At 40.6% G+C, this 24,788-nt stretch overlaps 1 protein-coding gene across 4 annotated transcripts in view; it reads left to right on the top strand.

Annotated features, from left to right (window-relative positions):
* sema3b (sema domain, immunoglobulin domain (Ig), short basic domain, secreted, (semaphorin) 3B) overlaps nt 1-21,905 on the top strand; it is a 75,856-nt gene extending 53,951 nt beyond the window's left edge. For 3 of the 4 annotated variants that reach the window (XM_080496780.1, XM_080496778.1, XM_080496779.1), the window contains exons 3-18: nt 1,654-1,811; nt 3,285-3,347; nt 10,539-10,658; nt 11,104-11,197; nt 11,318-11,437; nt 11,656-11,798; nt 11,942-12,056; nt 14,041-14,110; nt 14,422-14,566; nt 15,961-16,180; nt 16,421-16,512; nt 16,640-16,681; nt 16,864-17,021; nt 17,109-17,164; nt 18,079-18,218; nt 18,405-21,905. In XM_080496780.1, coding sequence (XP_080352906.1) covers nt 1,654-1,811; nt 3,285-3,347; nt 10,539-10,658; nt 11,104-11,197; nt 11,318-11,437; nt 11,656-11,798; nt 11,942-12,056; nt 14,041-14,110; nt 14,422-14,566; nt 15,961-16,180; nt 16,421-16,512; nt 16,640-16,681; nt 16,864-17,021; nt 17,109-17,164; nt 18,079-18,218; nt 18,405-18,917 — 2,249 coding nt within the window. In that variant the 3' untranslated portion in view covers nt 18,918-21,905. The remainder of the gene's footprint in view (nt 1-1,653; nt 1,812-3,284; nt 3,348-10,538; nt 10,659-11,103; nt 11,198-11,317; nt 11,438-11,655; nt 11,799-11,941; nt 12,057-14,040; nt 14,111-14,421; nt 14,567-15,960; nt 16,181-16,420; nt 16,513-16,639; nt 16,682-16,863; nt 17,022-17,108; nt 17,165-18,078; nt 18,219-18,404) is intronic. The other variant, XR_013936630.1, reaches the window with a different exon arrangement.
* Nucleotides 21,906-24,788: the final 2,883 nt, after the last annotated feature.

Genomic DNA, 24,788 nt, shown 5'->3' with positions numbered 1-24,788 from the left:
GTTTTTTTTTTAAACTTAAATTATATTTAGGGAGCCAAAATATAAGCAGGACTCAGCAAATGTAGCATTGAGCATTACTGAACTGCTCTAAAGTGTTTCCAAAAGTACTAAATATTTAAGTATTACAGATACGCGATGTGCGAAAGAGATGTTTATACTGTATGGATTCAACTTCTTTACTGAGGCAAAAGTAAAATGGTTTAGAATGCCATGGAGAAGTTTAAAAAAAAGAGAGAAAAAGTTTATTGCTGACACTGCAAATCTTCTGGTGGTGGTTATGTCCATGATTCACCTTTTATCACACTTTCAGTCAGAAAGTTTTTTTTTTTTTTTTTAATCAAATCCAACAATAAGGTGGCTGGACATGTTTTGTGTTTAAATGTAAGGAAAGCATGGCATAGCAAGGTTTAAATCCCACAGCTGATGGTTCACTACTGTGACTCCCCGAGCAAGACCTTTGACCCCCATCAGCTCCTTGGAGCACCTTAATGTTGCTGGATGGGTAAATACAGAAAAAGGAATTTCCAGTTGATAAAGTATTGTTAGTTTAAGCAAAAAGATCTCATTTGAATTTTGTAGGTACTTGTACTTAATGTTTCTAACTACGTAAAAAATTTTGATAATCACATGACGACAAGATGATATGTGAACATAAATAGTCTAACTTGACATGATCATCATCCACAGTAAACACTAAATGACATGCACATAATATTTATGTCAAATAACTGACACTAGTATCAATAGCTTCAACTATGAGTCAGTCAAATCCCGCTGCATGTCCACTGCAAATCCCTCTTTATTTAAATCATGGACATCTGAGTGTCATAAAAGGATTTTGTTCCAGATTTAGAGCAAAACGTTATTTGACAGTTTTTGACATCAGGCTGTTTTGTTGTTCATAAAGTAAATAACCCAATGCGAACAAAAAGTCCCTGACATCATACAATAGCCATTGGGTGGTGTCAGAATCTTAATTAAAGTTATAAATTCACATTTGAACAAAGCCAGACTAATAAAGCCATTTTAATGTGTAAAGTGAAGTGAGCTTTGGTTCTGATTTCTTACAGTCCTGGGTTAAGCTGGGTCAACAGGGGAAGACGCCGTCCCTTTAGTTCTTGAGCCAAGAGCCCAGTTTTTTTTTTCCATTGGCGTGTGGATACCTATTCTGGCTTTAAATTTACAAATACATGCTTCAGTTTCCTGGGCACTGTTCCCCTAGAATTTCTTCTTGCCAGTTTGGTGCACTCACTTTTTCCATTGAAAATAATACAGGGTCATTACTGTCAGGGGATTTTGTCCTGCCTTGCAAGTCAGTTGGCTTCGGGGTGCAGCTTGAAATGTTATTTATGCTCACGAAAATGACGCGGTAGGCTTCTTTATCAACCACATGACTTGTTGATGGTGCCCTGAAGCCAACGATCTGATTCTGATCAGAAGACACAGATGGCTTGAGGTTGTTTTGGCATTGATAGAAAGTCTCTCTGAGATCATTGTTTACTTTTACTTATTTTCTTTTATTTTGGAGAAGAATAACAATTTGGATAATCATCAATGAACTCAGTTCACAACACGGTTTCTCATGTAAATGCACAGGAAAGCACTTGTGCAAAATGCTGTCATTGACAGTCTTGTGAAACATCCCGTTTGCAGAGCTGCAGCAGTTTCATGGGGTGCGACGGTTCGACCTGGAGCGATCCTGCTGCTTCAGCGCCCTGCTGCTGGATGAAGAGCGAGGAAGACTCTTTGTGGGAGCCAAGAACTTCCTGCTGTCGCTCTCTTTGGACAACATCGCCAAGCAGGAGCACAAGGTGGTGTAATCAATACAAATCATTGCTGCTGAGATTCCAACACTATTCTCACACTAAAAACTTTAAAGCAGACTCAGATGCTTTTCTTTTTCAATCGGTGGGTTTCAAAGAGTGGCAGCAGGATATATCTTGAGGCGGGGGGGGGGGGGGGATTTCTCTTTTCTCAGCTTATTTTATGTAAATTTTACATGTAAATCATGATGAAAGAAATAAGCGTGTAACAATGCTATTCATAGTTATTTAATGGAAACAAATAAAATAAAACAAGACAAAAAAATCTGAAATGTTGCCGTCACAACAGTCGCAGGGGAGGAGGAATTGTTAATGTGGCTCCAGCTCTGTCAGCAGAGACATTGGAAACTATTTTAAATAATGTACAAAACAGGCATAATTCACTGTACATGTGCAGTATTTTCCATAGCCATAAACATAATTGGGAGATGTACCTGTTTTTTGTTATATTTAGATTAAGGGATTTATTTTTGCACATAGCCGTCTTTCTTTGTCTTTGTACTTCACCGCTGTGCCGTTTTGTTTGATTTCTAAGGCTTACATATGACTTTTGCAATCAAAGTCAGACCACATGTGCTTTGTAATTCTATATTCTAGTGGACCTCAAGGACTGACCTGGAGAGAAACATTCGCAAGTGTGGACACTTTTTACAAACAGGCCTCTTTGAAAATAGTAATTGCCCATCTGAGACTGCTCAACTGTACGATTTTGTGGGGGGAGGGAGAAATATGGGATTAATAGAATAAGGTAGGGAATCAAAGAGTTGGATGAAGATGAAAGAATAACATTTTTACAAAATCAGGTGACGGGTATCTAAAAAAATGCACCTTCACTTGAGCATTTTTTTTTCTTTTTGAGGATCTAACACCCAAATTTTAGGTAGCAAAACATTTACAGGTGTGAATAACACCGGAGTAATTACACAGCGAAGCCATACACAAATATGCACAGTTAGATAAATAGAGGCAAAATACAGCCGATCAGTAACATCTGCTCACAGCTGTTTGGAGTAAATGACATGTTTGGTGCGTCAGATCTGAAGCTTCTGTTGGGTTTAGATCCTATATGTGACAGTGTGATTTATGAGCTGAGTGTACAGATTCACTGTGTTTGAATCTTTTTCCCTCTATGTGGTTGAGAGGGGGTTGGATGATGTGGTTGGGAAAAGGGGAAAGATGGCGATGGGAAAGGATAGAAGAGGAAAGAAGAAAAATAAAGGAAGTGTGTTATACCAAAGATTTGAAGTGCAGAATGGAAAAAAAGTAAACTTGCGTTGTCATCCCGACTGCTGAATGATGTGATGTGCAGTGCCTTGCTCAAGGATGCATTTCCCCTTTACTTATTCCACTGAGGGATATACACAGGAAAACAACTTAAATATTCAGCAATCTTCTAGACTAAATCAATACATTAATCCAGATGAAAAACGGATTAAGTGACCTTCGCCTGCCATGTTTCAGATTTACTGGCCGGCCCCGGTGGACTGGAGGGAGGAGTGCAACTGGGCTGGCAAGGATATCACGGTAAGCCTCTTCTCCCTTTTCAACTCGCATAGAGCACTATAAAAACATGTATGGAGCATGGTGATCCTCATCTCAGCTGCTGAATAGTGCAATTCAACTATTTACTCCACGTGATCCTATTTCTTTCGAAGCTATCAATTGCAAAAATGTAAGGATTCTAACATCTATTGGAAAAGGTTTTTGAAACACACTCCTTATCACAGCTCAGTGAAATAAGAGGGGCATGGCGTTCCTCGTGGAGGAAGCCACCGTCCACTCCGACCCAGCTCAACACAATGCTATCTTTTAATCCACTGGAGTCATGGGAGTCATCACAAGGCAGAGACACGGCGCTTAAACTGATAACATGTAATAATAGGTGCTGTACTCCCACTTGAGGACCTGCCATGCGAACAGATTGTTTCCGCTTTTTCTTTCTTGGTTTCTCATCACTCCTTCCACGAGATGCGTTGTGGGTACACGTGGCTTCAATAACCACTGTGCTTTAGGCTTTATTAAACAATAAGAAAATGTCACCTTTCCTGGATTGGAAGATTAGAAAACCAAATTAGCGGCCTGATAAAGCCCGGGTGCCTCCAATACTGCAAAATGACACAACACTGCTTTTGAAGAGGCAAAGCAGAGTGATGTGAACTGTCAGGTCTAATTGATGGTCTATTTCCAACTGAAAGTGCTGCTAAGTAGCTTCTACAGTCTAAAGCTTGTTTAACTGGAGTCAGTTTAACTGTCTAACCAGTGACCATATGAGTGTCTTGTGTTGCTAATGCACTCAGTACATTAAACAATTACACTTATGAAATAATGTCAGATGTGAGGGGGGATCTGATTATTGAGTTGTGACTTGGAGGCATGCGTTAGCTTTGCAGTGCATGTTTAAATGTAAAAGTAGGAGAGGCCTAACTCAGCTTAAAAAAGGATGGGCTGGCAATACAAATTCAATTAAACAAAACAGGGTTAAAAGAGGTAATGTGAGGGCAGTGTTGGGTGTGACAACATCCATCCATCCTCTACTGGAGCCAATCTCAGCTAACAATTAGCGAGTCAACAGTCCATCACAGGTCAAAAAGAGAGAGACAGATACCCACAAGGAAAAAAAAAAAAAAACAGCTTCTATTTTGATAGTAGCTCAGTAATACATTATTTTCCCAAGAATATGCTAGGTAAATACTGCATGTGATAATTATGTGTCTAAATGTGATACTCTGTGTATGAAGCCTGGGCAGAGCGGGCTCGGCTCCACTGACCAACATGTAAAGGCCAACAAAAGCCCTATAGACCACCCAAGATTAGATTGCACACAATTACTTCAGTCTACACGTCCACATATGTGTGTATCTGTGTGGAAAATGATTAGGTCACCATTAGAATGTGAAAAGCCACACATTTGCCAACATAATCCATATTTGCACTCACGTTTTTAACAGTAAGCATACATCTATTCATGTACCTATGTAAATATTTGATCTGTGTGTGTGTGTGTGTGTGTGTGTGTGCGTGTGTGTGTGTGTGTGTGCGTGCGTGTGCGTGTAAAACAACCCAGTCATCAGTGTGATTACACAGCTGTAGCAGACAGACAACGAACTCCATTCATACGAAAATCCAGGCTCCAATTTCACCTGACCAGACTCTGTGTGTGTGTGTGTGTGTGTGTGTGTGTGTGTGTGTGTGTGTGTGTGTGTGTGTGTGTGTGTGTGTGTGTGTGTGTGTGTGTGTGTGTGTGTGTGTGTGTGTGTGTGTGTGTGTGTGTGTGTGTGTTTATGAGTGCTGTGGTGTTGTAGGACCTCAACATTTCTATTTACTCGCATTAACAAGCCATTTCAACCTTATGAGAATAAAAATCAAGCACCTGTGAAAAAAATTTAATTTTAAATTGATGGCATGCTTTAAGTTTAAGGTTGGAGGTGGGTCAAGGTCAGGGTTAGGTCAAGATTAAAGTACAGGTTAGGTTTGGGAAGTAATAGTTATGTCTGAGTTTGAATTTAGAGAAATTCTGCAGGAACTGAATGTGTGCGTCAAAGGCATGTGTGTTGTCGAAAGAGGAAATAGTTAAAACAGTAAAAGGTGAAGGGAATTGGTGAAATTGTCCAGTGATGTAGCATATAGCAAGATAAAATAAACTCTGCTGGGAAACACAGGGACAACTGTTGGATTGAGAGTCCTTCACGGCCATTTGTTATTCCTGCTTTCATTTTCATCCCCAGTTGAAAAACTCCTTCTCTGCTGATTTCCTCCAACTTTTGTTTTCTGGGTGAGAACTCACCCACACACGTAGAGCTGACCTCACACCGTTGACCCTAATTACAGGGAAGTGTGTTTCTCTATAGGATGGGGCCGGAAGCTTTCTCCCACTGGATTCCCTCCCTCTTGCTCTCAACCCCCTCATCTCCTTTTCAGTCTATGTTTCAACCCCCGCAGTCCATTCATACATGTTCATTACTCAATGTGTGAAATTCGATCTTGAACTTAACAGAATATATATCTGGTTTATATTCTTATGTGATCATTACAGCCAGATCTCTCTTTTTTCTTTAACACCATTAACAAACACAAACTGTATAAATATATCAAATGAAATTTGTGGTATGAGGAATGGGGTATACCTCTCCCACCTTCGGCAATGGCCCTACATTGTGATTAAAACAACTTCACCAGCAGACCCAACCTCTAAATGTAAATAAATTAATTTTAAAATCCAAGCGAAGCCAAGCTGGAGGCTTTTACATTAAGAGTGAAAGTTATGTGGTTGTTTCTACATCCACAGTTTGGCTGCACACGATTTGATTTGATGAAATTATTTGATCAAATCTTTCATGGTGATGATTCAGTGTGAACAAGATAACCGGCTAAGTTACCAGGCCTCCAAATCATGATGCTCTAAGGATAAAAGTATAATCACACCTCTGTGATGGTATGGTGGACATGGAGCATTTTTGCAAATGGGAGAAGTTTGAGGGATTGCAAATGATTTCAGATGCAAAGCGAAAACCTACATGTACCCTGAACAAATATTTTAACACCAATAATGAATATATCTGGAGTCATTGCAACGGGGAGGTAGGCAGGGTAGGTTATTGCTTGGGACCCAAAGGGGGCTCCAGAGAAATTGGACATTGGTCAATGTGCTGGAAAGACACTGTATGCGACATCGACTCTATATCAGGAATCCTCCTCATGGGGCCCTGTAACTTAATGTTGCTATATAAGTCGGCCAGTCAGAACATTTTATACATGCAACACTTTTGAACGATAAAAATCACAAAATGCTTCACGAGGTGACACAATACAACATAAAACACTAAGTGTTGAGACTGGAGGTGAAGATGACAAGTGAAGAAGAAATCTGTGTTGCTTGGTTGCTTGTTTTGGGTGATTTTAGAAAAAGTTTGCTTTTGATTTTATATATAGATCAAGTACTTTATGTTTGTTTATCTTTCTATCTTTAGGAAATATATTAAAATGTTACTCTTTAGTTGAGGCACCAGCTCCCGCAGTCTATAGAAACCCTTCTGGAAGCATCCAATTGTTTCTGCAATGACCACAACTGTGAATTAAGTAACAGAATAGTTTGAAAACATATTACGTGCACTGAAGTAAATTCAAACAAACTAGACTACAAGAACTTGTTCTCCACCACATTATCACAGCAGCTCCACACGAGGCAATAAACACGTCCTCGTTCACTCACACAAACACACACGTATGCCACAGGAAACACGGCTAACATGCACAGACACAGAAAGACAAACACAGACACACGCACATAAACAGTCAGACAGAGGCAGTAAACAGTTGACAGCTCATGCAGACACTCAGTCTGATTCAGTGCTGCGAGGCGTCTCTGCGAGGCCGAGGCTGTGTTTAAAGCTTCAGAAGTGAGGGACTGTGTGTTCCTGCCGGCTTTTCAGCCCAGAGTTTCTCACTTTCTCTGTATCCAAGCTATGATGCATGGGTTGTTATTCATTCGATTCAAAGTTCATCCCAAGAACATTTTCTAAAAGTGAAAAAAATAAATAAAAGGAATAAGTAATTTGTTGAAATGCTTTAAGAACATTTCCACATAAACTAGTCAGACATAATTAAACAGCAGAAACTACTTTAGGTTGTGCAAACAAAGGACCAAATCAATGGTAATAGCTGGACCCTGGAGACGAGTTTGGATTCTCACCAACCTAAATGTTTCGATAATTTTGCACTAAATTGATAGCTGAACTTTTCTTGATCTGTCTTGAAATAATAATCTACCCGGCATCTTCTGCATCGCACAAGCTCAGCTGAGCGGTACGATAAATGTTTAACTTTGCACATTGAGGAAGCAGAAAACGTGCAGATTACAGCCCGAACTGATATACTGCCTGCAGTTATATCGTAGTGACAGAAACTGAACGAATAAAAACAGTGATGTGGTTTACCAATAAAATCACTTTTTAGATTTTACCCACCAGAGAACAATGTGTATTTAAAGTTGAAAGATCTGCCAAGCTGATATTTCTTGGTATTTAATGAGACTTTATTTACTATTCAGAGAAGCAGCTCAATGACCACCAACTATGTCAAATGTAAATCAGGATTGTCCCACAAAAATGCTTTTGAAAATCATTAACTTTTCTGTTTGGTGTAGCCTCCATTGCTCACCATTGTAAAGGGATTGAATTTGAGCATGCAAACAACACTGAAACATTGGGATGTTGTTGAAAATATAGGTTCAGAGCAAATAATAATAATATCATGTATTCTGGAAATGATAAGTCTAAAAAAAAAAAATACATCGATCGAGCTACGTTTTGCTGTTCAGATGTGATCAAACACATTCCTGTGCTGTGTGGTGTATCCAATGGATATTCACTGAGCAGTCCAATAAAACTCTCAGCTATTAACTTTATTAAAGTTTCCTGCATCATTGTTGATCACAGTCACCAAAACACACACAAAAAAAGCTAAAAACAAAAGAAAAAAGTGAGTTAATGCTTTTTGCCTTTTTGTTGGTTGTGTTAATATAATAAAACAAGGAACTTACAAATAAAAGGAAATTAAAAAAGGTCATACAGTAGTAAGACAAATGGTTATGAAATCATGCAATGTGAACTAAGATTGTTATTTAAGAAGTAAGAAGTAGCAGAAAGACCTGGTGGATTCCAGCCGATGTAATAAATGGCAAGCTCGGGTTAATCATCGATAGAGTGGAAAAGACAAAGAGGAAAAGGAGTAAAAGACATCCTCAGAAGAACAATGCAGCTTTATTAAACGTGACAGCAAGAACTAAAGCTTCGGCTGCGCTGAGGTCACAGCATGCAATTTGCTTAGTGTTTCAACTAATGAGGTGGCGGAGGGTCAAAGGTCGGGCAGTGAACCCTTTAATGCTGCTGCCACCTCACACACACAGCGAGGAACTGTGATCGCTGGCATAACTCACCGTCCTTGTTCTCCTCCTTCCTTTTAGGCCTGTTTGAGGCCTTTCAAGCATCTTTTCTGTCACCTCCTGCTCAGTCTTTCTCTCTTTTGTCACATCAAAGAATTCACTTTGTTAAACTCAGCTGACTCCCTCACCTTTCTCTGCCCCCTGACACACACACACACACACCCCACAGAGCTTACAGCACAATGGACTTTAAATACAGGAGAACTCTGAGGAATTAGGTTGGTGGTGTATGGTAGTGTGCTGTGTTTGTTGGAAAAGGAAAAAGTTAGACACTGAGTGCCGACTCTTCGGAGCTCCCTCTAAGGTCTCTCATGTTTTTACAGTTTAAAAGACAAATCGATCAGTAGAACGCCTTCACGTGTGCACGCTCACAAAGAAAGAGCAACAACTACAACTCCATCTGTAATCCCCTGGTGGCTTTTAGGGGTTTGAAGGCAGGTCTTTGTTCAAAACCACGGAAGGGTGTGTGTGTGTGTGTGTGTGTGTGTGTGTGTGTGTGTGTGTGTGTGTGTGTGTGTGTGTGTGTGTGTGTGTGTGTGTGTGTGTGTGTGTGTGTGTGTGTGTGTGTGTGTGTGTGTGTGTGTGTGTGTGTGTGTGTGTGTGTGTGTGTGTGTGTGAAGGTTTAATGAGCCACGTTTCTTGAGGCCCATCTGTTGCCGTTGAGACAAAAACTGGACGGACATCGACGGAGAAGTTGATTCAAAAAAGTATTTTAGTTTGTGTGAAAACTGTAATGAAAATATTTGTTTGGAGTTTGCATCACAACAATCTATCATCTGAAGCACACAGTCCCAATCCTCGACCATTAAGTGATACAACGGTCTGATATCCGAGTCTGCAGAATTAAACCTCCAGAGATGTAAAGAGGTCGCCTGAATAAGTAACCTGATCAATACACTGTTCTGTCTGTGGAAAACTAGGCATCGGACTGACATGGATTTACTTTTGCAAATAGAGGAATACAGATTATCAGATGATGTTTTTCAGGATATGACTGATGTGGTACTCAATTTAATTACCGTAGCTCAATATTAAATCATGCAGATTGCACGACTTAAACTAGGATGTTTTAGTGCAATTAAAATGTCATCCACTCGCTCAGTGCGCAGCGAATGTTGTTCAGCCGTCTCCAGAGTGCCAGCTTACGGTAACCTGACTCTGAGATGAACAGATGTGTCTGCGGGTCAATAACATGCGGTCTCCATGAGACTTGAGAGGGAACAGAAAGGCAGAAAGAACTGTTATTATGAAGGATGAGAAATGATAATGGCAAATAATATTGTTAGAATTTAAAAATAGATAATTACACAGGTTTACTTTATCCATGTAGGTTTATCTCAGCTTGCTCATGAAAGCAGGTTACCAAAGAATAACAAAACACATGACGGTAAACCCTTTAGATATCGTTTACCTCTGTGCATTTTGTTGGAGGGAAAATTGTGGTTGTATGCATGATTTTTTTTTTAATCCACACATGAAACACAAGTGTGTGTGTTCAGGCCGAACACAAAGGCTGTCACAACAATGTACGGAGGGTAGTGCTGAGGATGTGACCGTGGACAGTGAAGCTATGTGAGGAATGCACATCAAAAAAACCAAAGAACAAACAGACTCCACGTTTACCATAACACCCATGACAATGGATGACAGGATTCTGCATTCAGTGATTTTGTTTTAAAGGTACAGGTCATGTTCTGAACCAGTACCGAGTTAAAAAAGAAGGTATTTGCATCGTAAATTTTGTTGACTTTAGAGTGTGTGCATGTGTTTTACAGTCTGACTGTGTGAACTACGTGAAGATTGTGCACCACTACAACCGCACCCACTTATACGCCTGTGGAACCGGAGCCTTCCACCCAACCTGTGCCTTTGTGGAGGTGGGAAACAGGATGGAGGTGAGAATCGTCCAAAGCAAAAGGATTTACACAAACAGTGGTCAAATATAAGTCTTTCAACATGAATATATGTTGTGAAGTGAATATATGGTGCAGTTACACCGACAGTCTTTGCTTGTTCCTGCTCAGTTTGAATAAAACGCTCTCCAGCCCCACACACACAGACCACAGTGTTTCAGTGGCTGCCAGTGTGGGTATAAACCCAGTGAGAACATGACTGCAAGAAGGACCTCTTGGACAATAGCTTTTGTGTGTAAAGAAACGAATGCTAACATGTGATAGCCAGCAGTGACTCGTACTTGGAAATGTTAGCATATCAGCATCGTCATGGGCTGATCTTAAAACGTGAAGGTAAATCATTGTGAGGAGATCAAAGATGTCCTTCGTGTACTGTTGAAACCACAACCCTGAACTCGCAATCCTACCCGTTCTCTTCTTCTATCAGGACCATGTGTTCAGGATTGATCCCTCCAAGGTGGAGGATGGGAAAGGGAAGAGTCCATATGATCCTCGACATAATGCTGCCTCTGTACTCGTGGGTAAGTGAACCTCCTGTAACAATCTAAATATATCACTTCAATTAGCTGTAATTACTAAGTTCAATGCAATTAATCCAAATCACTGATTCTGTCCTGGTGTTATTCTTTAATGTCTTTCAGGTGATGAGCTGTACGCAGGCGTTGCCACAGACCTGATGGGACGGGACTTCACCATATTCAGAAGTTTGGGGAAACGTCCCTCCATCCGTACTGAGCAGCACGATTCACGCTGGCTCAATGGTGTGTGTGTGTGTGTGTGTGTGTGTGTGTGTGTGTGTGTGTGTGTGTGTGTGTGTGTGTGTGTGTGTGTGTGTGTGTGTGTGTGTGTGTGTGTGTGTGTGTGTGTGTGTGTGTGTGTGTGTGTGTGTGTGTGTGCAGTGCTGGTGTTGGATTAAATGTTAACTGCTTCTCATTGAGGGGAAACTGTCTGACACAGATGCTCTTTGACTGTCCACCAGAACCAAAGTTCATTGGTTCCTTTTGGGTCCCCGAGAGTGAGAACCCCGATGACGACAAGGTCTTCTTCTTCTTCCGGGAAACAGCAGTTGAAGCTCAGGGGTTGGGGAAGTCAACATATTCTCGGATTGGACAGCTGTGCAGGGTAAAAATGTTTTTAATATCACTGTCCAGTAATTTAATATGAACTGCATTTGGGAAAAATGTTGGAACGTTTTAGTGGGGCGGTGTGCTTTTCATGACAAATCTAATTTAACATCTATGACTCAACTGTTCCTGTCTAATCAGAATGACATGGGAGGACAGCGGAGTCTGGTGAACAAATGGACAACCTTCCTCAAGACCCGTCTGATCTGCTCGGTCCCGGGAGCCGATGGCAGCGACACATACTTTGATGAACTGCGTAAGTCCTCGGAGCGTATATTTCTACAACACTGTACACATGTCCTGCAGAGGTTTGATGAAAACTGATGCTGAACATGCAAACCCTGCAGGAAACTCATGTAAATGTGAACATACGGGCTTTTGATCTGGAAGGAAGTTCCCATTTGTCAATGGCTTAACATGCCTGAACAGATGTCACACAGCTCTGCTCCGGGAACTTTCCTTTCAGTGTCACTCAAAAAAGAAAAGGTGTAATTTTCCAACCTAGCATCTGGACTTCTACCCAGACATCATGTGTTTCCATGACATGTGAAGTTAGAATAAATTTGTGAGGATGAAAGAAGACTTTTTATAGGATAATTGTTTGCATCAGGCTGTGCATCAGTTGGTAGAGTGATCCCCCATTACTTCTGTCCATGTGGACCCCGAGAGAGAGAGAGAGAGAGAGAGAGAGAGAGAGAGAGAGAGAGAGAGAGAGAGAGAGAGAGAGAGAGAGAGAGAGAGAGAGAGAGAGAGAGAGAGAGAGAGAGAGAGAGAGAGAGAGAGAGAGAGAGAGAGAGAGAGAGTTTGATCACATGTAATAGACTCAATCATTTTTGGACTTGTTTTCCACAGGAATTCAGTTTGAGCTTTCATTTCAGCTCAGCAAATACAACAAACTAAGTTATATTCCTCAAACTGTTAACAGTTTAAACTTTTGGGAATGCAAAGAAATAATTTAAAACCACATATCTAATATATGGATTTCATGGACTGAGTATGTTTGCTTTTAATGTATGCTCTATGCTCACAAATTTATTCCTTCAATGTGTTTTATTTTTCACAATATAGGTGGGTTTGGCATATGTTAAAAAAATAAAGTGTGCTTGTGAAAGTTTGTCTGTTTTGCATCTGGTTGTGAGAAACTTAGACAGTTAGCTGACTAATCATCACTGGAAGGTATTGGTGTGTCAGAGTTAGTGGCATCGAGTTGTCAGTAAAAGCTGCCTGATTCATTTCAGAGCATTAATGGTTTTCACACAAAACTAAAAGATCCTCTTTGGAATCCAGATTTGGTTCAGTCTGGTTTGTTTAACTAGACCAACGATATTAATTTGACAGGGTGTTTTCCCTTAAAAAAAAAAAAAAAAAAAGACAACTAAATAAGATGAAAAAGTCAGCTGGAAACCACTTTTCTTTCATTTGTGGAATCAATGTTAACATAACTGAACTGCTCATTTCTGTTGAAAAAGAAATCACTGATCTGTAACTCACAAAGGAAAAACATTTCCCTTCCTTTAAAATAAAGGCCTTATTGTTTCAAAATTGACAAATTACTTGAAGGTATCATGTAATGAATAATGAAACGACTGCAGAACCTTTCATTATGTAATGTCTCCCTAACGGCCCATCATGTGGTTTATGCTGCCGCTGAACAGCTCAGGATGTTTCTGATCGAGCTCTGCAACTGTGAGCTTATCAAAGATCCTTATATAGCTTTCTCTTCTAATACAATTTACCTCTATTAACGTGATCTGTTTCACCATAGGGTACATATGCCTGAAGCATCCCCTTCATTTAAGCAAAACTTCCAGTTCTTCAAAACAAATGTGATGACTTTGTTCTCTATATCTTTGACTCACTTCATTACTTATACTCAATGCTCAATATGATCATTTAACATGTGGCATGAGATAAATGGGAATCTACACTGAGGAAACATGTTTTCTGATATGCTTCTACCAGAATGAGATTTGTTTTTGTCCACTTAAAACACAGAACAACTTTTTAAGCCTGCAGCAGGAAACAGTAAATGTGTCTTCAAAGTCTAGGGTTTGTTTATCTTTTTCCTCACCTCTGACCTCTGGACTGCCACCACCTGACCCGTGTGTGTGTGTGTGTGTGTGTGTGTGTGTGTGTGTGTGTGTGTGTGTGTGTGTGTGTGTGTGTGTGTGTGTGTGTGTGTGTGTGTGTGTGTGTGTGTGTGTGTGTGTGTGTGTGTGTGTGTGTGTGTGTGTCCTCAGGCGATGTGTTTCTGCTGCAGACGAGGGACAGAAAAAACCCTCTGGTCTACACCGTCTTCTCTACTTCCAGGTCAGAGTCCATTCAGATTGTTGATTGGTGTGTGTGTGTGTGTGTGTGTGTGTGTGTGTGTGTGTGTGTGTGTGTGTGTGTGTGTGTGTGTGTGTGTGTGTGTGTGTGTGTGTGTGTGTGTGTGTGTGTGTGTGTGTGTGTGTGTGTGTGTGTGTGTGTGTGTGTGTGTGTGTGTGTGTGTGTGTGTGTGTGTGCGTGTGTGCGTGCGTGTGTGTGTGTGTGTGTGTGCGTGTGTGCGTGTGTGCGTGCGTGCATGTGTGTGAGTAATATCTGTTTGTTATATCTAACCAGCCTTCCCTCTCTCCCAGCAGCAGTGTATTTAAAGGCTCAGCTGTGTGTCTCTACTCAATGAATGACATCCGGAGGGCCTTCCTGGGGCCTTTTGCTCACAAAGAGGGGCCCAACTACCAGTGGGTCCCCTTCCAGGGAAAAGTGCCCTATCCCCGCCCAGGAATGGTATGTGAATACTTATAAAGACCCTTCAATGGGACTGTCAATAGGTCATAAACATAATATTCACTGGCAATAAACATTTGAGGAAACGTCATTAAAGAACTCCTCTCGTGAAATATTCCTTGATTATACAATTGATAAAACTACCCAATATGTTATACAAGTACATCTTAAAAACTGAAGTTACAATAGTCTTTATATTTAAAAACATTACTAATGATACAATGTGTAACAGTCAGACAGATACATGACAGGTGCTTTCATTGTATCGATTGACAAGCGCAAAACTGCATGAAAAAACGTCTTTAGACGCACAAAAACTTCAGACCAATGCCAAATAAGTTGTGCACTCATTTGCTTCATGGTGCCAACTGATCTCTACATACAGCTGAAACATCACATTTTTCTACTTTTGGGTTGCCTGTTTATCATAATTGTATTTGTAGCTCTGAACTGTAGTGATGTAAGATGTTGTATAACTTGAATTGCATGTGTCAGCCTTGTGATAACTCTTTATAGCAGGATCTCGTGTGTGAGACCTTTTCCTTTCCACAACTTCTCCACGAGCAGTACGATCGATACGTGCTCGTGACGGCTCTTTCAATTAGCCAAGCACAGAAGTATAAAGTCAGCAGTGTTTGTTATGCAGAGCTGTTAACTGCCACAGTCCAACAATCCCTAATTGTTTTTGGCCCACAGTGAACTCATCATCAAGTTTCAAGGAAGCTTTCAAACTAAGAAGCATTCAGAAGCATTTTAAGCAGTGTCAAACATAAAATGTATTAACCATTCAAAACACATGAACTGTATGTAATGTCTAATACATAAAACAGCCAATTAATAAAGGAAAACAACCCAAAACGTGAGTAGTTAGAAACTTCAGGAGTGGAATGTTAATGAGAGAGAGAGACAGAGAGAGGCTGGACTCTGACCCGGGGTAAATCTCACAAGTCCCTGAGACCCATCACACCATAATCACTTCTCTGTGACCGGCTGAATTGTGCCTTTTGTGCACGACTGGCCAGCTGAAGTTCTGATGACTCGATCGCCTCGCTGCAGTTTACACACACAGTCGATGCACGATTTCTCATCATATATATTATTTTCTGCTGAAGTTTAGGCATTCTGTAGAGTGTGTGTTGAGAACATGTACCGGAGTTTGTGGACTCCTCCAGGGTTCTCATGGCATAATGGCATAGTAGCTGAATCATTCAGAACAATGTAAAACATGATTTCCGTGTGATTTAGGCGAGGACCTTGTCGATACATGGATGTGGACTCCAACAGAGCATTTAAATGCAACACTAAAACATCTTTAATTATCTTGGATTGTTAAGATTTTTTGAGATCACTTTCATAGAATTTGAATTAACATGGACTTTACTCCTCCCCATCAGTGTCCCAGCAAGACATTCGGCAGCTTCGAGTCCACAAAGGGTTTCCCAGACGACGTGATCCAGTTTGCACGCCACCACCCTCTGATGTACAACCCGGTCTACCCGATGACCCGACGGCCCATCTTTGTGAGGACAAACGTGGATTACAGCTTCACCCAGATCGCCGTGGACAGAGTGAACGCTGCTGACGGACAGTACGACGTCATGTTCATCGGCACAGGTGACGGAACACGGTTCACTTTTAATTGTTTCACAGGCGACACGGTGATGTTGTGGGCGCAGAGCTTATGTGGGAATTATCTGGTTTTGTGTGAAAATAAGTGTGTGTTTGTGTGTTGGGATCAGATTCAGTCTCCTCACATCTAAATTAGTTCAGTGGAAGATGGAAAATGGTGTTAAATACAAGAACAATTAGATTGTGGAAAATGTTGTATAAAGGTTTCTCTGTGTATGATTTCAGACAGAGGAACAGTCCTAAAGGTGATCAATGTCCCCAAAGAAAGCTGGAACAACATGGAGGAGCTGTTACTGGAAGAGCTGGAGGTCTTCAAAGTAAGAATGCAAGATTATCAATATAAAATCATTCAAAAGTAACGTTTTATATGGCTCATTCCAACTGAAAAATGTTTTGATCAGTATGAAAAATGTTAATTAATTTAGTGTATCCTATTCTCCTCAGGATGCCTCATCTATCATCAACATGCAGATTTCCTCAAAACGGGTATGTTTATTTTGCACTTTGAATGGGAATGATGATACAGTCAATGCAACATTACCAAAGAAAGTTTTCATAACGACAGGAAGCTTATTGATTGTTTATGACACATACAGAAAATATTCAGACTGATTTTAGCTTCGTTAATACAATGTTTGAGATATTCTCTCTCCTCTGTATTTTCACAGCAACAACTGTACGTTGGCTCGGACACGGGGATCGCCCAGGTGCCGCTCCACCGCTGCAGTGTGTACGGGAAAGCCTGCGCTGAGTGCTGCCTGGCCAGAGACCCGTACTGCGCCTGGGACGGAACATCCTGTACTCGCTATTTACCAAACACAAAGAGGTCTGCGATACCGTGACATGATCACGTTCTAAGAGTACTTTTAAAACAATTGTGATTTTTCGTCTAAATTTTCAAAAATCCTTTCAGACGTTTCCGCCGGCAGGATGTGAGGAATGGAGACCCCAACACCCTCTGCTCTGGAGGTATAACTCCCCTCACACTGATGTATCTGGAACAATGATTGAAAGATTAGAAAGACTTTAAATGTGGTGGGAAAATAAGTTATTCTTGTTACGAAACGTGACATGTAAGCTCTGGCAGGTTTAATTGGGTTTGTAGGCTGACTGTTAAACATGCATGTTCAAAGCCTCAGATTGATCCTGCGCCGAGTCACAACGACTCTTGGCATCATATCACACTGTCCTCATGCCAAACAATCCAATCTACCCCCCCCTCTCTCTCTTTCACCTCTATTGACCTCTGTGCTCCAGACCACAATACCAGTATTCTCTTTCTTTCTGTCTTTCTGCCACACAACTAAATGAGGCTAATCGCTCAAACTGAAGGGGCTCCCAGTAATACGATTACATCATGTGGCATGCAAGCCGAATTGTGGAAAATTAATGAAGGTCAAAGTAATTGTCTCTGATGAGCTTGGGCTCGCCCCAAAGTGCTGATCGGGCCGCTGTGTGGCATTTTGTGCGCCATTGTTTCCCCAGTAATCTGCCTGCTCATCGAGGTTCAAAGATTTATTGCCTCTTCCTTTGGTTTTGATATCATTTTTAAAAATCTCTTTTTTAGATTCTCATATCGAGAAACAATTGCTCGAAAATCCTTTTTTTTTTTTTTAACCTTCAACATTTCAAATACAATATTAAAACTGAGAGCAAACAAATTCCTGCAGGTACTTTATATTATTAGTGTTCATTTAGTAATGAGTTATGTTGTACTGAGCAAACAAATGAGTTTCATTGCAATTTACCTTTGCAATATTATTTCCTCCTGTCCTGCCATTTTCTGCACGTCTCATTCTGTCCTGGTCATGTTGTTAATAGAGAGCATGTGTTCTTAGAGAAGAATGACCCTCAAATGTTCTTGTCTCTGCCTCCCTCTGCAGACCATCATAAGCACCGCGTTGCAGAGAGGAAACTGTATGGCGTTGAGGGAAGCAGCACTTTCCTGGAGTGCATCCCCAAATCTCTTCAGGCCAGAGTCACGTGGACCTTCCAGAAACATCCACAGAACCCACGAGAAGAGGTGAGAGGAAGGCTGTTGTCAAGTATCTCATTAAGTTAGGAGTTGGAGGATCTAGAAATTCTAGAAATAAATACGGTTGCACCAGAAAGAGCATATTTTGGATTATTGCGTACATTTTATACAAAGCATCCAAAACAATACACATTTTTCAGCTATTGTCAACTTCTACATTTTTCTGTCATCCAGGTTCGTCTCGACGATCGCATCCTCCAGACGGACAGGGGTCTTCTGATTCGACGTGTCCTGAAGAGAGATGTGGGAATCTACCAGTGCCACGCCATGGAGCACGGCTTCACCCAAACATTACTGGGCATCACCTTGGAAATCGTACCATCGACATCCTCCTCCACTTCCAATCTGCCCTCCGATGCCCCTGTTCGAATAGACCCCCGCAGCGGAGGTGGACCTCCAATGACCAATCAGAAGCTTTGGTACCGGGACTTCATGCAGCTGGTTGATCACCCAAACCTGAGCACCGTCGACCAGATCTGTGAGCAAGTCTGGGCGCGCAAGAACACGGGCGGCGAGCAGGTGGACAAGACTTTTGCTGCTCAAGGGAAGGAGGCCCCTCCAGTGGGTCCCGCGGTGCGACCGCCTAACAAGAAGTGGAAGCATCTTCAGGAGATAAGGAAGGGGAGGAACCGCCGAACCCACGACGGGAAGCCCAACCCCAGAGCGCCACGCAGCGCCGGCGAGTAGTGGTGGTGAGAGAGATGTGGAGGGAGGGAAAACAAGAACTGATGCTAGAAGAAAGGAGGAGACTGATAGGTAAAAGACTGAGAGACCTAGAACTCCTGGAGGTGTTCAACACACACACACACACACACACACACACACACACACACACACACACACACACACACACACACACACACACACACACACACACACACAAAACACACACACACGCCACCTCCTCTATTGTGTATATTTATCAATGGATGCCCCCACTTTATGGTTCCCTGATCCCTGAGTCCTCGTCCCACTGGCCAGCCCCTGCATGTGCTGCCTTACTGCCCAAAGTGATTCTGCACGATCCCTTTACACTGCTCCACTAGAATAGTCGATTGTACTAGCAGAGATGTGGGAGTAATCCCACCTATCTGTGGGCAATAAACCTGCACCCACTTGTGATTCCCTTTGCCACTGACTTTGTATGGAGGAGGGCCGCATTGCAGAGGATGTTTATATCTTGAACTTTGCCGACAGTAAACCAGCTACACATTCAAGGTGGTTAATGGATCACATTATGCATATCTACTCTGGACTACGCCACTCATCAGCAAGAATAACCCTGAACTTTATGGTTGAAGTCTCCTCAACACTTTTTTTTTTTCTTACCCGAAGATTTTAAAAACATAAAGAGCGGACTGGAGTGACGTGCGTAAGCAAGAAGACGACGGAGCAACAAGACAAACTGGAACATACTAAAGTGATGGACTGTAACTGGAAAAAAAACATTCATGCACAACAAGTATGAAAACAGAATCATATCTGGTGACTCATTCAGCTTCCAGTGCTGCTTCTGGTTCATCAATTTCTATTCACAGGCTCTGTGTGTACATATTTACGACATCATACGGATGATAGCAACCTGTGAACGACATGTTTAGTGTTTATCTTAAACTGCAATTCTTTTAGGGGTTTCCTTTGGCACATTGAGACATGTCACAAAGTAAACAGTATGTTGTAGGCAGACATCCATATCTAACAAAAAAACAAAATGTTTATATTGATCCACTGGTCCAAACCACTAGAGTGTGAGAGAAGGAAAGTCTAATCACACCCCCATGGTGTGAGAGTAAATTAAGTTTACAGCAGAAGAACAAAGCTGGTGTACAGATGAAATCATTCCACCAATATGTCACACAATAAAGTGTAATGAATGAAAGATATGCCAACATAATCTAAAAATTCATAATAAAAGTGGTTCTTGCATCCCAAATCCAGTGGTTTTCGAAGGGATGCCTTGATTCAGTGAACAGGATGAGGAGGAAGAGGATAGATTTCAGTGGACTATGACAACCCATGTTTCTGGGCTACAGTATATATATTAGCATGATATTTATGAGTGAGAAAATGATTTTTTTTCCTATTCTAAGCGGTACTTTTTTTTTTTTCCTGACACTCTTCCTGCATATATTGTTTGTGACAAATTCGTATGCAAATAATATGAGAACAGATTCCTCCTTTGGCACAGTAAAATGCACAGAACGCTGCTCCTCTGTGCTCCCAGTCATGCATTTTCACTGTTTGCAAAAAAAAGATTTAAAAGAAAAACCCATCAGACTTTGTACACTGTTGTAATCACTTCTTATTGTAGTGTTACAGTCGTTAATATGATTGACTTTTTGCTGCTTAACGATGTCATCTCTACATAATGGACAGTTAGTTCAATAAGGTCTTCCTTCTCCATGTCCTAGTCTAACTCTGTGTATTACCTGTAAAGAAAACCTTGTTTGTTGGTTGTCTGTGCTAACATGGTGTGTGTATCCTGCCCATTCGTGTACATTGTGCGTACAGGCTCAGACGTAAAGCCTATCTGTGGTACCATATTTTCATAGTCTGCCCACGTGAAAGAAAGCAACTGGCCAGCCTTGTAAAATAAAACATGCATTTATGTTTTGCATTGATGAAATCGCAACACTTTTTTTTTCTCCCCCTGATGATGAATATAAAGGTTTAAACTGTGCGTCTGGCTCTGGTGAGTTGAATAATTCACACGGGCCTTGTTATAAGAAGGCAGCATAGACTGTGGGTGGAGTTTAGATGTATGGAGTCATTGTCGTTATTTATATATCTTCTTCATAGAGATGTAATTAACTCTTTGAACCGAACTGAACCGAACTGAACTGACTGAGGCTTAGAAAAGGGACATATTTTGATGCCACACATTGAAAGAGAAAATTCACAGATTAGATTGAACATACACATGTGCCAATGCCTGCAAGTGACTTTTCACTACTAATTCAATAAAATGTAGTGAGCTGTGTGAATATTTTTCTTCACAAATAATCACTTTTCCTCGGTAGTGATGTTAAGCTTCCCCCTTTTTTGAGCTGGCTGTCATTTTGTGCTTGAAACTGCATGACCAATGTTCGTGGCTAACGCGTTTGACAATGGTGTGGTGGAAAGAAAGAGCGGGTGAAAGAAAGAATGAAAGAAAAGCACAATATGTTGAATATTATTATTGTTATTCCTATGTATTTATGTGCAAAGATAAGCTGATATGTTGTGGTGGATTTTTATTTTTTCTTATAAATGTAGATTTACATCTGTTAATGTTCTTCTGAAAAGAACTTATCCTCAATGTGTTTTTTGTACATTGCAGCCAATGGAGAAACTCTTCCTCAAGACAGTGTCCAGTTTAGAGTCTTCGTTGTTGAGACGGCCCTTCAATCCACACTCCTGTTGTGTCCCATGCCATGTGACGCACCCCTGCTCAGTAGCTCACAAGGAGAGTGTGTATATGTGTGTGAGTGTGCGTATGTGTGTGTGTGTGTGTGTATATGTTCTTTTTTTTGGGGGGGGAAGGAGAGCTCTGTAAATATAGGGCAAAGCAACAGTGGTGTGTTGAGCGGCCTGTCGCTGAATGGTGGAAGCCCAAAGTTAACGTGGTACACTGTAATACTCCCAGGTCTTTGTGAAATGTCATGTCAGGTTGTTTTTGATTAACACAATAAAAATATGCAGTTACTTCGAGGCATGTATGTTGATTGTCCTATTTTGACATTTCTGAACTGTACTGAAGTATTTCATGAGAGGAATATTGGAATTAAAGAATAGTACAGGGATAAGCATTGTTTTATGCAACAAAACATTTACTTAAAGCCATTTTAGTGTTCACAATGTTCACAACTCACGCAGGAACAGTGTGCGTGTGTCTATCAAATAACTTATTGATAGAGCACTTTATAAACAACCACAGCTGAAACAATGTGTTGTACACGAGTAGACATAAAAACCTAATAACATAAAGAGTGAACAGTGAAAAAACAAAACGATTAAACCGAACAGTAAAAATCATTGTTTAAGTCTGCATCTGGCTATTAAAAAAGACAAAAAACCGGAATGGACATTGATTGTCTGAATATTTCACGGGAGAGAAATTAGATCTATATTTCTTGGATAAACCATAAGATTGTTGTCAGAAATAGAAATGTTATTGCTTAAGTGAAAGTAACTGAATGGAGATCAGTATTTGTTGAACAGAGGACTTCTTTGGATAAAAGCTTTAGAATTATCCTGGTCTCTTCTTGTGGTCAAAGACAGACTCCACCCTGCAGAAACCAACACTGACTGGACCACATTGAGGTCAAATCCTTCTTCTTTACACTTTATGCAATTGCTTGATGACACTGGCTGTATGTTCACGTAAGTTTTACCTCGAACAATCCTAATAACTAATTTATGGACTTTCTCCAAAATACTAATGACACATTTTCCAGTTTTCAACCTCCTTAGTATTGACATGGATTTCTTACACCTGTTCAAAGGTGACAACAGCCTGAGATGGAACTGAAATCATTTATAAACAAACCATCTAAACTCTTGCAAAAACGATTGCTTTTACTTGAATTGTACAATTGATTTAAAATGACTTTCAGAGGATAAGCGAGAGGAAAACCAGCATAAAAGCAAAGGAAACTTCTTAGACTATTTTATTTAATATAACTGAGTCGATTTGTTCTATTTTATTAGTCAATCTAATAAATAAACGAGAAAAAAGAAAACGCGATTGAGAATTTTCTCCAACTTTTTCCTTCCATAGATCCTGGAATGTCAGTGAACCTTGTCGTTCGCACTCAGACCACATGGTGGCAGTATAGGATCTACAATCTCTGAAACCAACGACCTCCAACAACACATTACATAGACCCCCTGATCATTCTGGCAAAGCTTGTGCTGTTTATAATAAATTGAAGATAAGCCAAAGACCATTGGATGATATGAACAAGAAAGAAAATCCAGCTTCTGAAAGATAAACAATGTAAACACACACACACACACACACACACACACACACACACACACACACACACACACACACACACACACACACACACACACACACACACACACACACACACACACACACACACACACACAGAGAGAGAGACACGCACACACAGTGTATCGTCCACCAGCTTTCTGTAGAGAAGTTTTGCTCCATAGGCAATAAATCTGTTTCTAATGTGGCATTGGTGCATTAAATTATAACTGCTGCCATATGTACACGTTTATTATATAAAGAAAATGTTAATATAATCTTTTGTGTGCTCATCTTCAGTTAAATGTGAATAGTTATTATGTGACCAGGTTATTTTGTTTTCTTTTTAAAATTTTATCATTTTTATGTCTGTTTGAACGTGTGTTTAAAGGATATTCACACGTATTCATGTATTCATCCCCTCCTTCTCTCTGAGAAACATACTGACTCGGTCACATCATCTGCAAACTATAACCGTGATGTTTTTCAATGGCTCCCTGGACAGATGATGTGAACATCGCCACTAATTGAAAGGAATACGACCTATACATTACGGCTTTGTTTTTATTTTCATTGCATCATTCTGTCTACCCTCATGACCCTCTTTTTCCCATCCGCTCCACAGTGTCACCATCTATAAAAACATCTCTATATTCTATCTATCATGGCAATGTACACACGCTACATTTCAATATGTTTGGGAATACCTTACTGACATACAGTACGGTATATGCATTCATTTTCTCCAGACCTACTTTGAAATCAGATTAACCTCCGACTTATCAGCCCTGTCACTATGTTATTCTACCTTTAAAACACATTCTTACAACATAATCCATTTACTTGTCCTAACCATTCCCTTAACCCTCAAAACTAAGTGATTGAAAAACCCTAAAAACACATCTTCACCATAAAAAAGCACGGGGAAAGCACGTTAGACTGTACTGCAGTCTCCAGTCGTAAACCCATAGGAAATGAAATTAGATCCATATTACTAAAAGTGGCTACCCATTAGTTTCATGTGTGTTAAAATAGTGGTCTGTCGAGTCCTAATTGTGTGTTTATTTCTGTGTACTGGGTGTAATGGGCACCACATGGACTGTGTGTGTGTGTGTGTGTCTGTGTTTGTGTATTTTCAACATTTCTACTTTTGTAGGGACTAAATTTTAAACCATGAGAAAAAGATTTTAAAAAGTTTTTTTTTTTCCATTTGTGAAGTGGATGACAGACGTATAGAAAGCCATGCTAACATGTTCATGTGTGTGAGGGTCACATAGGTGCACAAGCACTTTGGTTGGTTCAGCTAAAATATTTCCATCCACAGTCCAGTACTCCATATCATAATATCATGGAGGCTGGCACACAATGGCCTCTGTATGAAACACAATATCACCGGGACCCCCCCCCCCCGGAACACACATTGCATACACGCAATGCTTTCCACGTGTTTACATTTAATTTGTCGCACCAGTAAATGAGAATAGAGAAAGCTTTTTAAAGTAATTCTCATGTAATTCGATACCACATTAAACAGACCTTTATAGAATCTGTGCTTCAGTGATCTCATAGCATACATCACA

The sequence above is a fragment of the Blennius ocellaris genome (assembly GCF_963422515.1).
Source record: "Blennius ocellaris genome assembly, chromosome: 5".
Lineage (NCBI taxonomy): Eukaryota > Metazoa > Chordata > Actinopteri > Blenniiformes > Blenniidae > Blennius > Blennius ocellaris.
The sequence above is the reverse complement of the archived record's forward strand: the minus strand, read 5'-3'. Positions and strand labels throughout refer to the sequence as shown.